At 40.6% G+C, this 19,414-nt stretch overlaps 1 protein-coding gene across 3 annotated transcripts in view; it reads right to left on the bottom strand.

The window, feature by feature from the left end:
* Window positions 1-19,052, bottom strand: part of LOC125439694 (bifunctional heparan sulfate N-deacetylase/N-sulfotransferase 3) — a 91,290-nt gene extending 72,238 nt beyond the window's left edge. For all 3 annotated transcript variants that reach the window (XR_007245563.1, XM_048508822.1, XM_048508821.1), the window contains exons 1-2: window positions 18,634-19,052; window positions 11,357-12,485 (exon numbers count right to left, since the gene is read on the bottom strand). Coding sequence is in view for 2 of the 3 variants with exons in the window: in XM_048508822.1 (XP_048364779.1) it covers window positions 11,357-12,349 (993 nt within the window). In the remaining variant the exon portion in view is untranslated. The remainder of the gene's footprint in view (window positions 1-11,356; window positions 12,486-18,633) is intronic.
* Window positions 19,053-19,414: the final 362 nt, after the last annotated feature.

The following is a 19,414-nucleotide window of genomic DNA, read 5'->3' as shown; positions in this document are numbered from 1 at the left end:
AGACTAACAAGACAATATGACAAGAGAGATCTGTATTTATGATCTTCTCACAAGTTTTTAGAGCTAATTATTCATGCCTGTTCCCACTCATGCAGTGTGAAAAAGGACATGCAGCTAATACTTATCTTCTTTCTTATCACTCTCCTTTTCTTAATGGAGCTAATGGAAAGCTTTTTCTGGGTGGGGTGTGGTGTGGGGTGGGGTGGGGTGTTTAAATCATGAAAGAGGCTTGAAAAAAAGACTTCTCTAGTGATCCTTCCCTGATCTTCAAAGTAACCATTGAGCCTCCTAATTAGCTTTTTTTTCATTAAAAAAAAGGAGATGGCCTCATATCCAGTCTGACCCTAAGATATAGAAACAGGAAATCCCTGGCTAGATTCATCTCTATATTGAACTCACTTAGGTCGCATTAGGCAAGATTCAGTCACAACTTCAGTCCCTCATCTGCAATATGGGGATTCTAACACTAATCTGCTTTATGGAAAGGCTGAAAGGTTTATAAGATAATGAATATAAAGTGCTTTGAACACTCCAAGCACTTTATAATGGCAGGTATTATTATTATAATCTAATGATGATGACTAGAACTGATACAGAATATACCAACTTGATATCAGCAAAGGGAATCAGTGAATCACCTGTCATTAAGTACATGCTGCTCACATTCTAAATTCTAGACAAAAGTCAGGACAAACAACATGATAGGGAACTGCAGTGGGCCAAGATTCTCTGCCAGGGTGTGCAATCAGTAAAGGGTGAGGAAGACAGTTTTCTGGGTAGACATTTACCCACTCTTGACTCACTGTATCATCACCTATGGTTAAAGAGTTTAAATCATACATTTCCACCCGCTTGAAATGTAAAAAAAATGCATAGCAGGAAGTTCATATTATGAATACCAAATTATAAAATAATATGACAAGAATTATATATATATATTAAAACAAGGAAAGAGAAACAGGCTGCTATAATTTGATGGAAGTCTAATAAAAAATAAGCTTCCACTGACCACATACACAGTACTGAATATGGGGCCGTTTCCGCACGGCCACGCTTGGGGGGTGCGTCGGCATATATGACGCTATATATTCAGATCCTAAATTAGAAGGAAATTTTTCTATTGTTCTAGATTATTCTGGCCTTTAAGAAGCCCTTGACTAGTTAACTTTCCTACATCAGATCAATTAATTCTTCGTAACAGGCATAGCTCAAAAATGTTGCATACAAATGACACTATCAGAAAATCTTTTTTTTTCCATTTTAACATTTTATTAAAACATAACTATTTTATTTACTTATTTAAAATATTTATTAGCCACCTTTCTTCCTACAGAGCTCAAGCCAGATTACAACATAGCTAAAATATACAAAATAAAATATATTAGCAGCATCAACCCAAAATGTAAAATCACAAGTATGCGATGCTAAGTAAACTTAACCAAATGCAGTCCTAAATAAAACTGTCTTCAATAGTCTCTTAAAAATGAGAACTGATGGGAGAGAAATAATCATGGAGCTGCCACTGAAAAGGCCCTCTCCTGTGTACCATCCAAACAAGCTTCTTTAATTGATGGGACATCCCTGTGACCTGAATTCCCATGGAGGAACATATGGGAGAAGATGGTCACTCAGATAACCCAATTCCAAGCAATGTAGAGTTTTAAACTTCAAAGCCAACATCTTAAATTGAGCTTGGCAGTGGATTGGTAACCAGAGAAACTGCTGTAGTATCAGTGTCACATGCTCACAATTGCTGGCCCCGACCAGCAGCCTAGCCTCATAATTCTGCACTAGCTGTAACCTAAACAGAGCACACTGCAATAGTTCCATCTTGATGTAGCTAAGGCATAGTACCTAGACTAACCCAGGCACAGATGCAGTTGACACATAAGCGGTTGACCAGCTGACATGGATGCAGCTGACCAGTTAAAGCTGGACAAAAGCACTTCAAACGACTGCAGCCATTGGTTTTTTAAAGTAATGCTGTGTCAGACAGCAGGTTAGAAACCTGGCATTTCAAAGGCAGTATAACTCCATCTGAGACAGGAGAGATCGTAAGTCCCTAGTCTGCCTTTCTGTTAGCCTAGGGAACCTCTGTATTGTAAAGATTAAGGTTAAGCTTGTTTATCCTCATGCAACCCATTACCGATTTCAGTTACTGGTTCAGAACATGAAAGATAATTAAAATTTGGTAGAAAAGAAAGGCAGAGATAGGTTTCACCCACATATTGGTGACACTGAAGCCCAAACCTCTTAATTACCTCTTCCAGTGGCATCACATAGATATTAACTAGCATGCAGGATAAGATTACACTTTGTGGAACACTACGAACCATGGGGTAGGAATTCCCCAACACTATCTTCTGATATCCCCTACTACCACTATCTGAGAGGACTCAAACGACCATAACACAGTGCTCCCAAGTCCCAGTGATGAGAAGTAGCTAGTATGATACTATTGTTGATAGTATCAAAGGCAGCTGAGAGATCCAGCAGAATTAGCAGGACCATATTCAAAGGCTATTTAAAATGGTGATTATAAGCTTCTTATGTATATAAATACCTTTTGGTCTTCAATCAATACACTACATCTTTGAATTATATCTTCACTTCTTTCTAAAGTTGGAGGCCCTTTCCGCACATGTGTGGAAACGAGCCTCCACCGGCATAATTTATGGGGGTGGAGTCTCAGGGACCATTTGCATGCTAGTGTGCGAGCGGCCTCCACTTCCCCTGCAGCCGGAGAGGCGGCTCCGCATGGAGCTGCCTCTTGGTCAGCCCCTTCCACTGACCTTCATGTCCAGCGTCTCTCTGGAGGGCTGCAGGGACCAGCCCACACAGCCCTCCAACATCCAAGGGTTGGAGGGCAGTGTGGGTGGGTCCCTGCAGCCCTCCAGAGTGACTCTGGACATGAAGGTCAGTGGAGGCGATGGGGAAAGTGGAGTCCTCCCAGTTGTGCGGGCCACCCGGGAGCGGCGTGAAGGTGCCGCTTTAAACCTCACTCATTGAATGAGGTTGTTGCAAAGCGGCGTCTTTCCGTTGGTGTGGTGCGAACAACCTCATTCAATGAGTGAGGTTTAAAGCGGCGCCTTCACGCCGCTCCCGGGTGGCCAGCAGCCCAGGGATGGCGTTTTTGCTCTCCCTAGGCCGCTGTATTTTGCCCATGCGGAAAGGTCCAGATATTCTTCCATTCTCAGATACTTCTGCATCTGGGCCTCAACACATAGATGACTTCTAATCTTTAAATGGCCATATAATTGTGTGGGGTGGTTTTTTTTTGTTTCCAGCCCTTTTCCAATGCTGGTCTATTTTGAGTCTCTAAACCCCCTTTTAGATTGTTTAGCTGATAGGCTATACCATCTGTGTCTCTGGTGAGCAGAAACATCCTTCATGGTCTTTCAGTTAAGTCCAGCAACTGTTTTCATATATTTCTGGCATATCCACAATACTATGTAATTTAAACAGTCACAATGAAAGATAAGACAATATAAGATAATGAACAGACACCTCAGACATTAAAATCAAATAATAAATAATCACTTGGATAGCATTTCAGTTTCATTCAATATTCCATTTCTGACCTTAGAGTTTCTCTACATACTCTGACCTTAGAGTTGTTGACCTTAGAGTTGCTGTTTCAACGTGCAATTAAAGTACTGAGCTATAAAATGTGAACTCATTAACAAATACGATTATTACTCTCAGGGCCCAAATACTGATTATGTATGTGTCTTGCAGTTCATGAATAAAAAATATTCTTGCATTAGGTTGTATATTATATTCACATCAGGCAAGAACTTTTACGGGCAGCAAGTGTCTTAAATCTGACTACACTCTGTTTTAATCTAGCTTCTCACTCAAGCAGTGAGAGTTTTGTAGAATGGGAAATCAATAAAGGTAAAATTGGTTATTATAGTTCTCCATTTTCATCTAAAAATAATACTAATACTAATACTACTAACAACAACAACAACAGAATGACCGACTGACCAAATGCAAGCATTAAATATTTGCACTTTATATATTACCCTGTTTCCCCGAAAATAAGACATCCCCGGAAAATAAGATGTAGTAGAGGTTTTGCTGAACTGCTAAATATAAAGCATCCCCCGAAAGTAAGACGTAGCAACGTTTTTGTTTGGAAGCATGCCCGTCAAACAGAACACCCGAGCATGCAGCTGTGGAGAGGAAAAATAAGACATCCCCTGAAAATAAGACATAGCACATCTTTGGGAGCAAAAATTAATATAAGACACTGTCTTATTTTTGGGGAAACACGGTAATAGTGGCATAACACTAATTCATTGTTGGAATTTACTAGACAGAATTCATATACCTGTTCTGCTATTGTTACATAAATATTTTGCTGAGTTATCATTCATTTTTAAGTTTAATGAGTGCAACAAATAATTTGCTTTTTAAAACACACATTGTTGCAGGGACGTAGGTATAGATTTTTTAGGGGGGGTTGGGGGTGGGGCCACACCCCCACCCGCCCCTAGGGCATGGCCATGCCTCCCAAAGCCCTGCACCCACCCTAGTACTTATAAAAGCAGCTCTCCAAAGCCAGGGACAGCAGACTCCCCCGCCCTTCCCTCCCCTGCCCCCCACCAGCTGGGATCCCAGCTGGCAGCTGGCAGTTCCTTCTGCCCTCCCCTCTGGGAAGAGGCATAGAGGGAAAATGGAGCCCGGTGCAAAATCTGAGTTTTGCGTTCCCTCCCGCTCCGGGCAGTTGCTGTAATGCTGGAAGCCACCCCCAAACAGCATCACTTTCAATGGTTTTTAAACTAGAGAGCCCAAATTCTCCTTTTAAATCCACCTTAAAGGGAGAATCTGGGTTCCCCAGTTAAACAACATTGAAAGTGATGCTGAAAGTGAAGCATCACTTTCAATGTGGCTTAGTGGTTAAGAGCAGGTGCATTCTAATCTGGAGGAACCGGGTTTGATTCCTTGCTCTGCCGCTTGAGCTGTGGAGGCTTATCTGGGGAATTCAGATTAGCCTGTGCACTCCCACACACGCCAGCTGCGTGACCTTGAGGTAGTCACAGCTTTTCGGAGCTCTCAGCCGCACCCACCTCACAGGGTGTTTGTTGTGAGGGGGGAAGGTCAAGGAGATTGTAAGATCCTTTGAGTCTCCTGCAAGAGAGAAAGGGAGGATATAAATCCAAACTCTTCTTCTTCTTCTAAACTGAGGACCTTAGATTCTCCTTCTAAATCCATGCTGAAGGAGTTGGATTTAAAAGGAGAATCTGGGGAAATTTGGGGCGTGCCTGCTGTCAGGGGTGCAATTGTTAAGCTAGCAGCACCAAACTTTTAGGATATCTTTAGGAAACTCTCCTAATGATACCACCCAGGTCTGGTGACGTTTGGTTCAGAGGGTCCAAAGTTATGGACCCTCAAATGTGTAGCCCCATCTCCTATTACCTCCCATTGGAAACAATGGGAGATGGGGGCACTCCCTTTGGGAGTCCATAACTTTGGACCCCCTGAACCAAACTTCACAAAACCTGGGTGGTATCAGTAAGAGACTCTCTTGATGATACTTGCCAGGTTTGGTGAAGTTTTGTTCAGGGTGTCCAAAGTTATAGACCCTCAAAAGTGTAGCCCCCATCTTCTATTATCTCCCATTGGAAACAATGGAGGATGGGGGCACTCCCTTTGGGAGTCCATAACTTTGGACCCCCTGAAACAAACCTCACCAAACGTAGGTAGTATCATCAGGAGCATCCCCCAAACAATCCCGGAAAGTTTGGTGCAGCTAGCCTAAACAATGCACCCCCCTACATGCCAAAAACAAAAAAACCCACTAAAAATGTTTTTAAAACCTACAAACAGGTGGGTGGAGCTTCGGACATGAATGGGGGGGGGGTTGAACCCGAGAACCCCCCCTTACCTACATCCTTGCATTGTTGGAAGATTGTATGAGCTGGAAGTTCTGTAACAAGTAAATCAGGCATTCTGTGCACTTACCTGGCATTTCTTCTCCAAAACATATCCAAAAATGCAGATGAACAATGCTTGTTTGGTAGGGTATAAAACAGGATGCCAAATCAAATACAGAACATAACTTTGCTCACTTACTCTACTTTAGTGCCCAACAATAACTGTAGCTGTACACTATAGGTTTACCAAAATACAATGATCAGTTCTTCTGCAGAAAAAAAAATCTCATATATATAAATAAAAACACAAATGGACACTTCCCACAGTGCTGCCAAAATGTTGATCTGTGTCCACCACTAGGACACAGTCTAGTTCAGACTTCAAGCAGGCATTCAGAACAAATTTTGCTATATTCTCTAACCTAAGAGTAACAGAACAGCTGCTGCTATTTTCCTGTTAAAACTGAATAAGAATTAACATCAAATGATATAACAACACTCAACTATGGATCAGACTGAATAGAAGGAAGATATACTGTATTCATAGTGGCATGATGGCAGATGGCTTCTCATTAAGATTGTGACAGACATAATCCTATTGATAAAGCCCCATAATATAAAGTCTGATAACCACTAGCATAAAGTGCATCAATTGGTAAACTGGGTAGAGTGGAAAGTCAGCAAAGAACATTTATATTTTTCTCACTTTTTCTGCACCTGCCATATATATTATTCTAAAACCATACAACAACATTCTAGATTTCAGCCTTAAGCACTGCTCCATTTGTAACAGCAACAAAATGGTTTTTCATAAGAAAGTACATGGAAAATGAGAGCAAAAAGTAACTTCATACTGTTGCGCAACCTAAAACTTCTACTCAGTAACAACCCCATCTCTTATTTCAGATTTTATTTGAATTTTTCAGCATTCCCAGAAAGAGCTCATAATTTGAGCTTCAGTTCACTTCTCACTGATGCTCAGCAAATTCTATGACTTTATTTAATTGGCAAGTCATCTGGGGAAGCAAAACTTGCCGCCATCCCAAAGGTCATTCAGAAGTAACAGTTTAGTCCACATCTCAGAAGCAATTTCAAGAACATCCATTTATTTTATCCAATATAAGGTGAATAGCTATTAAATATTTTAGGAGAAAGCATATATAGAAAAGGTAGAACATCGACCTTCCTTGGGCATACGATTTCGTTGGAGGAAAACTGCCTCCTGCCCCTGATACTGTGTGACTGGGATTGCATGGACAATCAGGAGCATATAGATGCTTAGTTCCTCCAAAGGGGCTCTAAAAATACTTAGGTTCTTTCTTCATAATGTCCACAACTAGCAACAGACATTTCACTGTTATTATTATACATTGCTCACATAAAGTTTCTTAGTATTATCCACATTCAAAATCTATGTCATTCTAAACCGAATATATCAAAATATACAGCAAACTATTGTTTTGTATCCAAAGTAGCCCTTGAAATACTTCTGCAGATGGGAGAGGGGGAAGCCTGAGCATTCTGAGGATTGCCTTTTCAATGTTCCAGAGCATCCCCAAACCTACAAGGGAAGGTTCCAGAGCATCCCCGAACCTATAGCAGTGACATTACAGCAGCATGGGGGCTCCAAAATTAAATGTTCTACTCATGATTCACTGAACATCATCCTTCTAATAGTAAACTGGATGATTCATGATGATCATGAAAACAGCAAAACGAAGCACTCATAGACAAAGTAGTGGTTTATACATACACGGGGAATTTCCTGAATACACAGAAACACATGGCTTTGTCAACTAATTGAAAATGAAAAGAACTATTCAATGATACTTGCATATGCTTCAGGGCTGAAAACAGTTGCAAGTCAGTTAGACACAAAATTAGCTTGTTCAAGCTCCAGAGAACTTATAGAATTATGGAAGAAGAGATCCAGGACATGAGAAATATTTTTAAATGCTCTATCCTTAATTTCTCAGACCATTTTTTGATTGTATGGATTTCAATTCTTTTGCTTCCAACATACTTTAGAATTCAAAAGCACAGGAGAACCAAAGAGGGTACAATAACTGTGGCCTACTCAGGCTACACCTCTCGGTGTTTTTGTCTCTGTTGATGCTATCTGAGCTCGGCTGTATCACTGATCTTCTGATTCCATGGCACAAATTCCCCCAGACAGCAACTGCTTTACTGTGACCATCTCCTTTGTAGTTCCTTTTATGGAAATATGGGAAACTATTTTCTGGTGCCCCAGTTATAGACTGCATAGACATGTATGTACCCTAGCTAGACAATTACATACGGTCTAAAAAATTTTTAGCAGTATATATTGAGCTACCATCGTATAGTGACTGACAACATAACCCTATTCCAATGGACCTGAACTGGAGTAATTCAGCAAAAGAATGTGCTGTTGATCACAGGTGCTGCTGATCACAGGTGCCAAATATCCCCCTCCAATCAACCTGCTCACTTCATATGAAATGAGCTACATACTATTCAATTTAGTGGAACTCATACAGAACTATGGCACTGAACAGAAGATTTCCAAATGATTTACATTATTTTTACTTCAGTTATTCATTGTGTCATTGTCCTTTGGCAGATCACTCCATCATCATCATCATCATCATCTTCCAACCCAGGTCAGGCTCAGGGTGGCTAACAGTTTTAAAAATGCTCTACAATCAATAATTCATACACAATTGAAATTCACCACAGTTAATTAAAATATGTTTCTGTGTCCAATTTCCATTCAGGTGACCAATCAAAGAAGTGGAACAGAAGGGAAGAATCAAACTGAAAAATAACACCATTTACTAAAACAGATAATAAGATAATATAAACTAAGGTAAATAACATTAAGTTTAAAATAATGGTTAGGGAAGTCTCCAAAGATGTTAATAGTCATTGCCTCAACCACTGGCCTGGCAGACTGTAATGAAGATTTATTGCTGCTTTCATTGCTAACAACTTGTTTAATAGAAAACACTAACTTTGGACATAGATGAAGGCTTTTAAAGAACTTTTTTCAGATTCTACTGTGAAACAAAACGACTATTTAAATGGCTGTCTCGATCATAGTGTTTCAGAATTAATCTCCATCTTGAAAATGCTACTTAAAGTTTTTTTCTGAAAAAAATAGTAATAAACCTTTCCTTTCTTGTGTTTCTTAATAGTGTTTGCCTATTTAACAGCAGCTTAAATGTTGTTCTTTCTGATATAACAGGATTCTGGATCAAACTGCTTAAGTAATGAGGGGACATGTTGCATGAAGATTTACATATGAAGCACTCCAGTCTATTGCCTTTGAACAGCACAGAAACATGTGTCTCCTATAACTTTGGTATGTAACTTCTGAATTGTCAGTCCAACAGTTTTAATAGTTACAAATTTAATGGCAAATTGTCTTTAAGTAATAAGCACATTTTTAAAACTGGATCCTGTTTTGGAAATCACAGTGTTATAGTATTTTAAAAACATTTTCTTATATGGATAAATAAAACAATCTTGTTAGATTCTTAAGTTTTTAGATCACATTTTTCAGGTTTTATCAAGTATTCTTGGCCATCTGCTGTACCACCAAATTTCTATTTTAAATAGAAGGAAGAAAAAAGAGGAAACAATAAAAATAGTTTTCTTCAAAGGTCACGCCTACTCATACAAATTCACAGGAGTACATTGGTATTTCACTTCAATGGAAGTACCCTGGAGAATTAAACTTCATAAAAACTTGTATACATACACAGATACAGTTTATTGTATCCTATTGTACTCTTGCATAATCATGAAACTAAACTAATTAGCATGAAACTAAACTAATTAGCATGAAACTAAACTAAATCATGAAACTAAACTAATTAGCATATGCAGAAAGACACTTCATGGTAGAGGTAAAAGAATTAAAGGCCCCTTCTGCACACACAAAATAATGTGTTTTCAAACCACTTTCACAACTGTTTGCAAGTAGATGTTGCTATTCCGCACAGCTTCAAAGAGCACTGAAAGCAGTTTGAAAGTGCATTATTCTGCATGTGCGGAATGAGCCTAAGTTAGGACCTGGGAAACCCAGTATCTGTCCCTGCACTGCAGCTACTTCCACGCAACCATTCTTATTACTGCTGTGAATGCTCTTGTAATTAAAAATCCACACTACAGTTTTCTCTGCACTTTTCTTGCCTCAGCTCCTCATAGATGCCATTCCCCATAGGCTTTGGGTCTTTTTGAACCTCTTGGTTGGTCATGATCTCAGTCTGACCAGGTTGTTGTTGACATAAAACAAGGGAGAGCTTCTATGCCGCATAGAGTCCTTGGGGCAAAACAAATGGAATGAAATACATAGATAGGTTGAATGTCACTGGGAGCAAGCATGCTCACTTGTACTATTCCTTTTAAGTTATAGAGCACCATCAATTTCCTTGGCCCTTGACAGAATACAAGATGACAGGTCTCTGCTAGGATGGGCTTTCTTACTAAAGTTGGATGCCCATGCATCAATAAGATCAGTTATAAAGAAAAAAGAACTATATGTACTAGAAAATGGATATGTGTGATGGATTAGGCCCAGGTAAAAGGGTTAATTTTTAGAAGGTGCAGAAAAGCTGGCCTTGGCGACACTTAGATAGCCTGGTTCTCTGAATTAGGGAAATTTCACGTGAAGGCCCTCCTAAAGTCAGTGACCATTCCTTTTTGTGATAAAGGGTGGGTGAACTAGGAGTGTGCTTGACTGCGGGTGGAAAGTTTTCCCTCAAGAGGCACCTGTGGGGTGAATAAGTCTGTTCTGAAACTGAAACCTGTAATAACTAAGAAGGAGGAAACTGTTCTGTAACATCTAAGAAGAAACTGCCTAAAGTCATGCTTATGTGCCTCTCTGAACCATCCTGAGAAGATAAGTTTGTTAAATAAAAATCCAGTTTTTGTGTTTTAAACATTCAAGAGCCTCTCTATACATTCCATTTACTTCAGCTTATGGTGGCAGCATTTTATATCTATAGTTTAGTGTCCCCTGACAAGATTTCTGTTTAAAGGCCTGTGTGTGTGAGTTGAAGGGAGTGCCTTAGGCCAACAAAGTCAGCTATCCAAATATCCACCCTCAGGAACAGGTTTCCCTCCCTTTTGGGGGCCTCTGCCTCCCCTCACGGAGTGGGTGCTGTTACAATATGCAACAGTATGATTTCGATACAATAATTTATTAGGCATTTTCTCAGATACATCTATGCCAGTCAGCCATTAGTAACTCCATATACTGTCAATCAAAAAAGACAGTAGTAATAGATTAATTGAAGAGAAAGCTAAATAGAATTGCTTTAGTAGTTTCCTAACTTGAAATGGCTTCTGCCTGAGATAACTGACCTGTTTCAAATAGATGTACTTGATATGAAAAAGTCATGTTCATTTTTAGTTCAGTTATAATGCTGTTTGTATCTTAAACTTGAGAATAAATATCATGTACACAGCAAGTATTGTACATACTTTACCTGAACATCATTGGCCTTCATCCTTGTGCCCTCCTTTCCAACAAAAATGTCATCTATATCAACAAGGATATATCTATCCAAGGACAATTTAAGTCTCTTTCCAGACAGGAAACAAACAGCATCTATAAATATGAGTTTATGAAGCCAGAAGTTCAAATTTTGTCCAAAAAGAATGCGTTGAATCCCATCATGAAGACCCAAATCATGAACCACAGTTGCATGAAGAGCACCTTTAATGATAGGTGGAGAGAGATTTTCAGGAGATTTTACTTTCGCTAATATAACAGGTTGGTAGGCTGAATGATTTATGTGAAAAACTGTCCAGTCATTTCCAGGCAAAGGACCTTTATCAAACTTAGACGATTTAGTCACATGGAGTAATGGAGAATGAGGGTTGATGCAACAGTCCTTTATACCCACATTGCCATGGATATGGAAAGGAAAACCTTTTAACTGAGAAGTCTGTAAAGTGTTCTCACTACTCTTATGGAATCCAATCACACCTACACCAAATTCTCCACAGTATTTATCTAGAAGGCCTCGATTCCAGGAATCCATATTTACGTATTTAAAAATATTTTCAAATATAACAAGAATGTATTTGCCTTTGTTTTTATCTATAAGCACAGGAAGGTCGCCTTTTCCAGAAGCAATCTCTATGTGATACTGGAATCTGCTGGACTCTAAGATCATTATTATATCTTGACCAAGTGTTGAATACTGGCTTTCCACAAACACCAACACAACAGGATCAGTCCGGACAGGATCATTAGATTTGACTGTCTTCTGTGCCAACTTGCTGGGAGGCAGCATTGGAAGATCTCCACATTCCACCTCTGAAGATATCTCTGAAAGCTCATTTTCCTGTTTGTAGCCACTATACAAATAATATGCCGAAATGACAATGCTCACTGTACAAAAAGTGGCCAGCAATATAACTGTTCGTTGAAAATGTCTATGAAGTTTCACAATAAAAGTCATGTTGTAGGTCATGCCTCAGATTGCTTCCAAGTGAAGCAACATTTAAAATAAGGAAGGCAGTTAAAATTCATTCCAGTCCAGTTTAGTAGTTTATGTCACCATCGCAGCGCATATATGTATCCTCATCACAATTCACAGAAAATATGTGCTGGAAGGGAAAAAAAAGAAGGAAGAGATTTTAACATGTGTTAAAATTGGTACAAATTATAGCAAGCAGATTTTAGGAACAGCTTTGGACAAGTTGTCTAACTGTAACAGCCTTTGTATAACTGCAGAAGGATGGTTTAGTTCCCATTTCAACACTTGGTATTTTAAGACAACATGATAATTCCAGGTAGACACTAATCCAAAATGGATTTCAGCCCATAAGCAACTACTTACATGCAAGAACTGGTGACCCAAAAAGTATGCTCATCAAAGGACACAACCAGTCATTTCTCTGGGGTCCAGATGAGAAGTATAATTTAAATGAGGTGCATATCCAAACATACATAGATTATGCACACAGAAGGTTCTCCCCTTGCTAGAGCATGACATGTGTTTTATGTGAAGCTTTACAGTATATATTTTATGGTAATATAACATATGCTGTGATTACAGTTTTAGTAGTAGTAGTATAAAGAGACCAGCATGCTCACCCTTGTCAGTGAGAGGTGAGGCAGTTCACAAAGTGAAATTACTTCTTTTTTATTTTTATTTTATTAAATATATAAACCGCCTTTCCTCAATTATATTTTAAGAGTCACTGGAGACTGTGTAGGAGTTATTAATGGGGGTTTTACATTGTAGATACTGATTTCTTTAATCATACTGAAATATGTATTATTTATTCGCATAATGTGTCTTAAGATGACTCTTAGCAGTTCAGCTTGGTCCAGGAAGGGAGAAGGCTATAGAAGGATGACAAACCCAAGTCGCAACCTAGGCAACAAAGCAGGTCCAAATCAGCACTGGGAAGAATTCTAGAAGTTCTTCATTGACAAGAGCAGGAGGAAAAAAAACCACAAGTTTGTAATACAGTAAACAGTTTCACTTAAAAGATTCAGGCTACCATCCTAAGCATATTCACAGAACTCTATTTATCTACTTAAGAGATTTTTTATATTGCCTCTCCAAACATGGTGGACTTTAATCAGAACTGGGTTTGATTCCCCACTCCTCCATATGAGCACAGTGGACTCCAGACTGGTGACTTGGGTTTGTTTCTCCACACCTTCAAATGAAGCCTACTGAGTGACCTCTCTCAACCCCACCAACTTCACAAGGAAGGTGAAAGGAAGGCAATTGAAAGCCATACTGAGACTCCTTAAAGGTAGAAGAAAGTCAGGTACAAAAACAAACTCCTCCTCTTCTTCAGAGTGGCTTACAAATAAAATCTTTATGATTTATCAGTACAAAAACAAAAGCAGCCATTAAACCATGGAACAGAAGTGATCCATAAAACAATTTAAAAATCCGGATGCTGTGGGTTTTCTGGGTTGTATGGCCATATTCCAGTAGTATTTTCTTCTGATGTTTCATCTGCATCTGTGGCTGCCAGTCAGAGAGGAGAGGGATCAAAAGCTGATTCCGCATGGTCCAAAAACAGCAGTGTGAAAACGGTGTGAAAATGGTGTAAAAGGGTTTCACACTGTTTTCACACCATTTTCACACTGCTGTTTTTGGACCATGTGGAATCAGCCAAAGAAACAGATAGACAATGCTAAGCAGCTTAGATGATTTATATTTTCTGATGGATGCACCCCATTATCCTCTCACTTCATCCTTTGCCAGATTCCTACCTGTCACCAGATCCCTGCCATTCAGGTAGAGTAGTGGGAATTTAACCCAGTTGTCCAGATTAGAATTCACCTGCTCTTAACCACAATAACATGCTGGCGCACCACACTGAGGATACATTACTTGATTTCAAACTAAGGCCGTTTCCGCACGGAGGTGGAAGCGGCTGGGTTGGCACGACGACGCTGGGACCGTCCGCATGGATGGTCCCAGAAAGAGCCGGGATGACGGTGCCGCAGAGCGCCGTCACCCGGCTGACCCGGCATGTCCCCAGGCCTCCGGCACGTCGCCGAAGCCTGAGGACATGCCCCCCCCGGCCCTGCGCGCCTGTTCCAACGTTGCAGGGCAGGGGTGTGTGTCCCCAGGCCTCGGCGACGTGCCGGAGGCCCAGGGACAAGGTAAGTGCAGGGAGGGAGTGGGGGGAGGCGCCTTGAAGCCGCTGCCGTTCGCACGGCAGCGGCTTCAAGCTGGCATTCCCGGGAAAGTGCGCTTCCCAGCGCACTCCGGAAACGCCGGCTTCGCGCCGGTCGGGCGGTGCGAGGGCGGTGTGTCTGCGATGCAGCTGCGCCCCCTGTGTGAATGGTGGGCTGGGGACGGTGTTTTTGCCATCCCCAGGCCGCCATATTCCGCCCGAGCGGAAACGGCCTAAGTTTGAGTACAATTTATGTTATCCTTTCTAGATAACTGTGTCATATGCCTAAAAATAGGTAAAGTAACATTTCATGTACTCCTCCATTTATGTCAGAACACGTTAAAAGACCTCTAAATTAAAAGTGAATTTTATGTAGGGACACTGTATTAAACTGTAGGATGGAGTGGAAAGTTGGTGAACAAAACTATTCAAGAAATGTAGAACAGCATATATGAGGATAATAAAATCTTTTTTTAATATTTGAAGAATATGGTTTAAAATGAAGACCTGGAGCTTCAAATGGCAAGTTTAAAGTTCTAAATACCATGTTAGTGTTCCAGCACACAATGAATACGTAACACCTTTTGTTTTATTTAGAGATTGTTTATGCTTCCTTTCCAGAAAAAAATAAAACAATCTAAACATAAAATCATTGAAGTTTGTAACAATTTAAACTCTACAGTTAAAAAAAAACCCCAGATAGAGTTTAGCACAGAGCAGCTTTAAAAGACTATCCTAACACATTTCAGACCAGAACCAGACCATAAAAACAATGTTGAACGACCTGATAGCTAAAAGAGGATTGGGCAGGCACAAGGAGAACCTCAGTCTAATTTAAATGATTGAGACCTAGGTTCACAAATGTCTTGGCATAGTTTCTTGGTTAAAGAGTGTCTAATTGGTATAAGGACTTTAAAAATTAACTTGCTCTTAAACTTTTGCCTTATTATCTGATTTTAGAGCTGCCAACCCATCACTGCGCCCAGATGGAAATTGCAGGGTCAAGTGCATGCCTTCTTGATACAAAGCTGATCCCATCACATCACTTCCAGCACAAAACAGAAATTATATTATTGTTATGACATGACATTCTAGGATTCACCAACAACTCTATGGTTTAACCCTAACTTGCTCACCTATTCCTTTTCCCACTACCCTATTGAGTGGTAGCAGGGCCTGGAGACAGGGAGGTCTCCTGATATAAGAGGAAACTTAGAAGCACTCCTTAATTTACACAGACAGATTAAAATATGGTAGCCTGGTTATCTTGGAAGAGTTACAATTATATTAGATGTCTTATCGTTCCCACAGATAGAGCCACATGTGTAACCAACATAGTGATGCCTTACAAAGATTCAATAATATTCCTCATTTTTCCTTGTATTCACACAGAAGTTTTATTCCACAGCCTTGTCTTTTACTTCCAGACATGAATCTCAACAGGATTCTGGAACAGCTTCATACAATCAAGGGCAAGGGGATTCTGAATTACAAATAACACCGTGAGGTTTGTACCAGCAGAGAAATATGGTCTAGTAATAGAAACAATTAGCAATTTTTGAGAGAGAGAAAAAATAAGCCTGAGGTCCTTTTTTTTAAGGACAGCAATTCAGTGTATCTTCCATTGCTGTAGCCTTCTCCCATGGAGTCCTCTACACTTCAACAGCCTCTGTAAGCCACTTTCCACAAACTTTCCTGGCACGTTGGTCATTAAAATTAGCAAGATTTGTAAAAATTAAAATCCAGGTTTTTTCATATACACGCATTTTGGGTGGGGGCATCAATATAACCTTCTCATATCATTTTTGTTTGCTTTTGGTTTTATCTTGGCAATAAATGGTAAATTCCATACTTCTTTCTCCTTCCCCATGATAGACTCAATTGGAACACTTATAATCGGGGTTTTTATCTGGTTTAGTTTTTAACGTATTTATTTAAGTTATGTATTGGTTTTATTGTATTGCCTTTTATTGTAATGAGAACCACAGATCCTAAGATTATAACATTATCTCTTGGCAATAAATGGTAAATTCCATACTTCTTTCTCCTTCCCCATGATAGACTCAATTGGAACACTTATAATTGGGGTTTTTATCTGGTTTAGTTTTTAACGTATTTATTTAAGTTATGTATTGGTTTTATTGTATTGCCTTTTATTGTAATGAGAACCACAGATCCTAAGATTATAACATTATTTCTATACCATATTCCCCAACATACAATTATTTTTCCAGCACATGTTCTGCTGTTTAAATGGGTGCTGTGCAGGGACCAGCAACTAGGGGTGCACAATAACATTCCTCTCAAGCTGGTGAACATCTGTTAAGTTGGGGCAATTCTTACAGCCGTGAGAGAAGATCTATGATAGAGATCAACATTTTATTTGTTGAAACAACATCTCGCACAGCAGGTATATCTGAGTAGTGACAACTTGCTCATGGTTCATCATCAAGCTCAAAGGTTACCTATCCAAATCCAACCTTCTATCTACAACAATTCAGTCCACTGGGCTGGGTTCAGCTAAGAAGAACTCAGGTGTTATTAAATCACAGGCATGTATAGTTTAGTTGCTATCTTAGCTTGTCTCCATAGTCTGGTTTATACCTTGTTAAAGAAGACTAATAAAGCATCCTAAATATTCGACTAGTGTATATACTTGCAATACAAAGATAACATTGCTAAATTGGGGTAAGTACAAAAGACAAATTATACAGTTTGTGATGCACAGTATTTAGTAGCTCTTCATAACATACCAACCCCCACACTTATACACTCGCTCAGCATGAATGGGCCTTAGCCCTGCTTAAAGTAAAGTAACTGCTCTGCAATCCTATGTAGAGTTACTCCAATCTAAGTCCATGAAAGTCAACAGAATTTGAAGGGAGGAAATCTGCTTAGAATTGCACTGTAACATACCCAGACCGATGTGTCTATTCACAAGTACCACTGATATCAGTAGGGTTGACATATATTCAAATTAACTAAGCTGTTAACTAAAATATTACCTAAACTGTTAAAAGGGCATCAATGCATTACATTGCCATCTTTATTCTGTATGCAACTTCTCATCTATCAATGAAGGAATGATATAAAGCTAATTCTTTGTGAATGTAGAAGTGATATTTCCTCAATGCATTTAATTAGAAAAAATGCTGCTTATGTTCTGTATTTAATAAAGAATTTTGTTCCCAATGATTCCAGTATGCAGATGCCAATGATATCATGAGATAAACAGTATTTATTCTCAGATACTAAAATGTGAGAATCCATTTTTCCATATTTTCATCCAGCTAGTGTTTATTAAAAGAAAATATCACACCTGATTGTTTGTTTGCCATCTCTTTGGCACCCTGTACATTTCTACAAGCTTGAATATTGCTTCTCATTTCTCTATTCATTATTAGATTTCTACCCTAAAACTTCCCAACAAATGCTAATTAAGTAACAGCCCATATTAGATTTTCCAGCGCACAAGCCTGTGTAATTTCTGGAGGTCAGGGTTATTTTTAAAAGTTCGTAGCTCATAATAACCACAGACAATATTAACTGTTTTTTTTACAACTACATTTTCTATTTGATATCCCTAACCACAAAGAAGCTCCTCTGCATCTTGAAACACTAGAGGGCAACAATGACTCACAAAAAACTTCCCAAGAATTAGACTAGCTTGGGTACCACACTAGAAAGACAGATGTTAACTGAGCTAATAAATCCCCCCCCCCCCCATCGCAAGCCTCAAAGCAAAATGCAAGGGTGTTATGGGACGGGGACGTTGTTTTCAAGGCCACAGTAAACCAACCAGGCAAGGGCTAAACCAAGGAAAGTGATCCTTACAACCATCAGTAGGGATAGAACTCTTCCAAAAGTAGCCATTGGGATCCAAGAGCCCAGCTTGAGGGATGGCTTTGAGCAGACTTTGAAGAGCAGGCCGGGGGAAGCTTTTCTAGCTGGTCGTTAACGTTGCTCAGGCATGGCAGAACTTTACTGGGAAGGAAGAGCAAAGAGGGACCTCCGGGCTCCGAAGTTGAGACTTCTCCGGGTAGGTTTCCCGAGGGGCTCTGACGCCCACCCGCCTCGTGCCCAGCCGCCCCGAGGGCTTCATTACCTGAAGATGCACTCCAGGGTCATGGTGCCTCCTCCACTTGGCAGGGACCTTCTGCAGCTCCTCCCGAGACATGCACGCAACTCTCATGCACTCGCACACACACGCAACTTGAGCTTCCACCCGCTGCCCGGGCTGTCCTCCTCCTCCTCCTCCTCCTCCTTTCCCCGGGAGGGGAACCGTGCAAGAGGAGGCAGCTGCTCCCCGCTTTCTCTCAACGCGCTCCTCCTTTTTCCCTTCCCCGGGGAAGCTGGAAGGTGACTTTCGGACGAGGCTGCAGCCTGTGCAAAAGCTCTGGCAAGCGGAGGGAAAAGAGCAACCCTGAGCCGCCACCGGCGGGAGCCCGCCAGGAGAGCTGTCCGCCCGCCCCTTCGCCTATTCCCGCTAGAAGCATGAACGGGACGCCGCTGTCGCTGCTTCCACTTGAGAACAGACGAGGCGGGTGGGAGCAGGACGCCGGCAGCCGAGCCCGGTTCTCCATTGGACGGGGGTTCCTGGTCGTTTAGCCAATCAGCGCTTTGCTAAGGAGGCGGACCAACCCCGGGAAAGTCCATCCTGGCCAGCTGCGACTCAGAACTGGACGGAGGGTCGGCTGCGGACTGTCCGTCTCCTAGTCGAGTGGTCGCCCCCCCCCCCCCCGCCGGTTCCCCTTCTGTGCTTTCTAATGGGAGTAGCGACGCGGGGCTAGGCGCTCTCTCCAAAGAGCCGATCTCGACAGGAAGCAGCAGCATCTGGTTGACATATTTGCAGAAGAAATCAAACGCGGATGCACACATTTCTAAAA

The sequence above is a fragment of the Sphaerodactylus townsendi genome, linkage group LG10 (assembly GCF_021028975.2).
Source record: "Sphaerodactylus townsendi isolate TG3544 linkage group LG10, MPM_Stown_v2.3, whole genome shotgun sequence".
NCBI classification, from domain to species: domain Eukaryota; kingdom Metazoa; phylum Chordata; class Lepidosauria; order Squamata; family Sphaerodactylidae; genus Sphaerodactylus; species Sphaerodactylus townsendi.
This window is presented reverse-complemented; position numbering and strand designations above follow the sequence as displayed.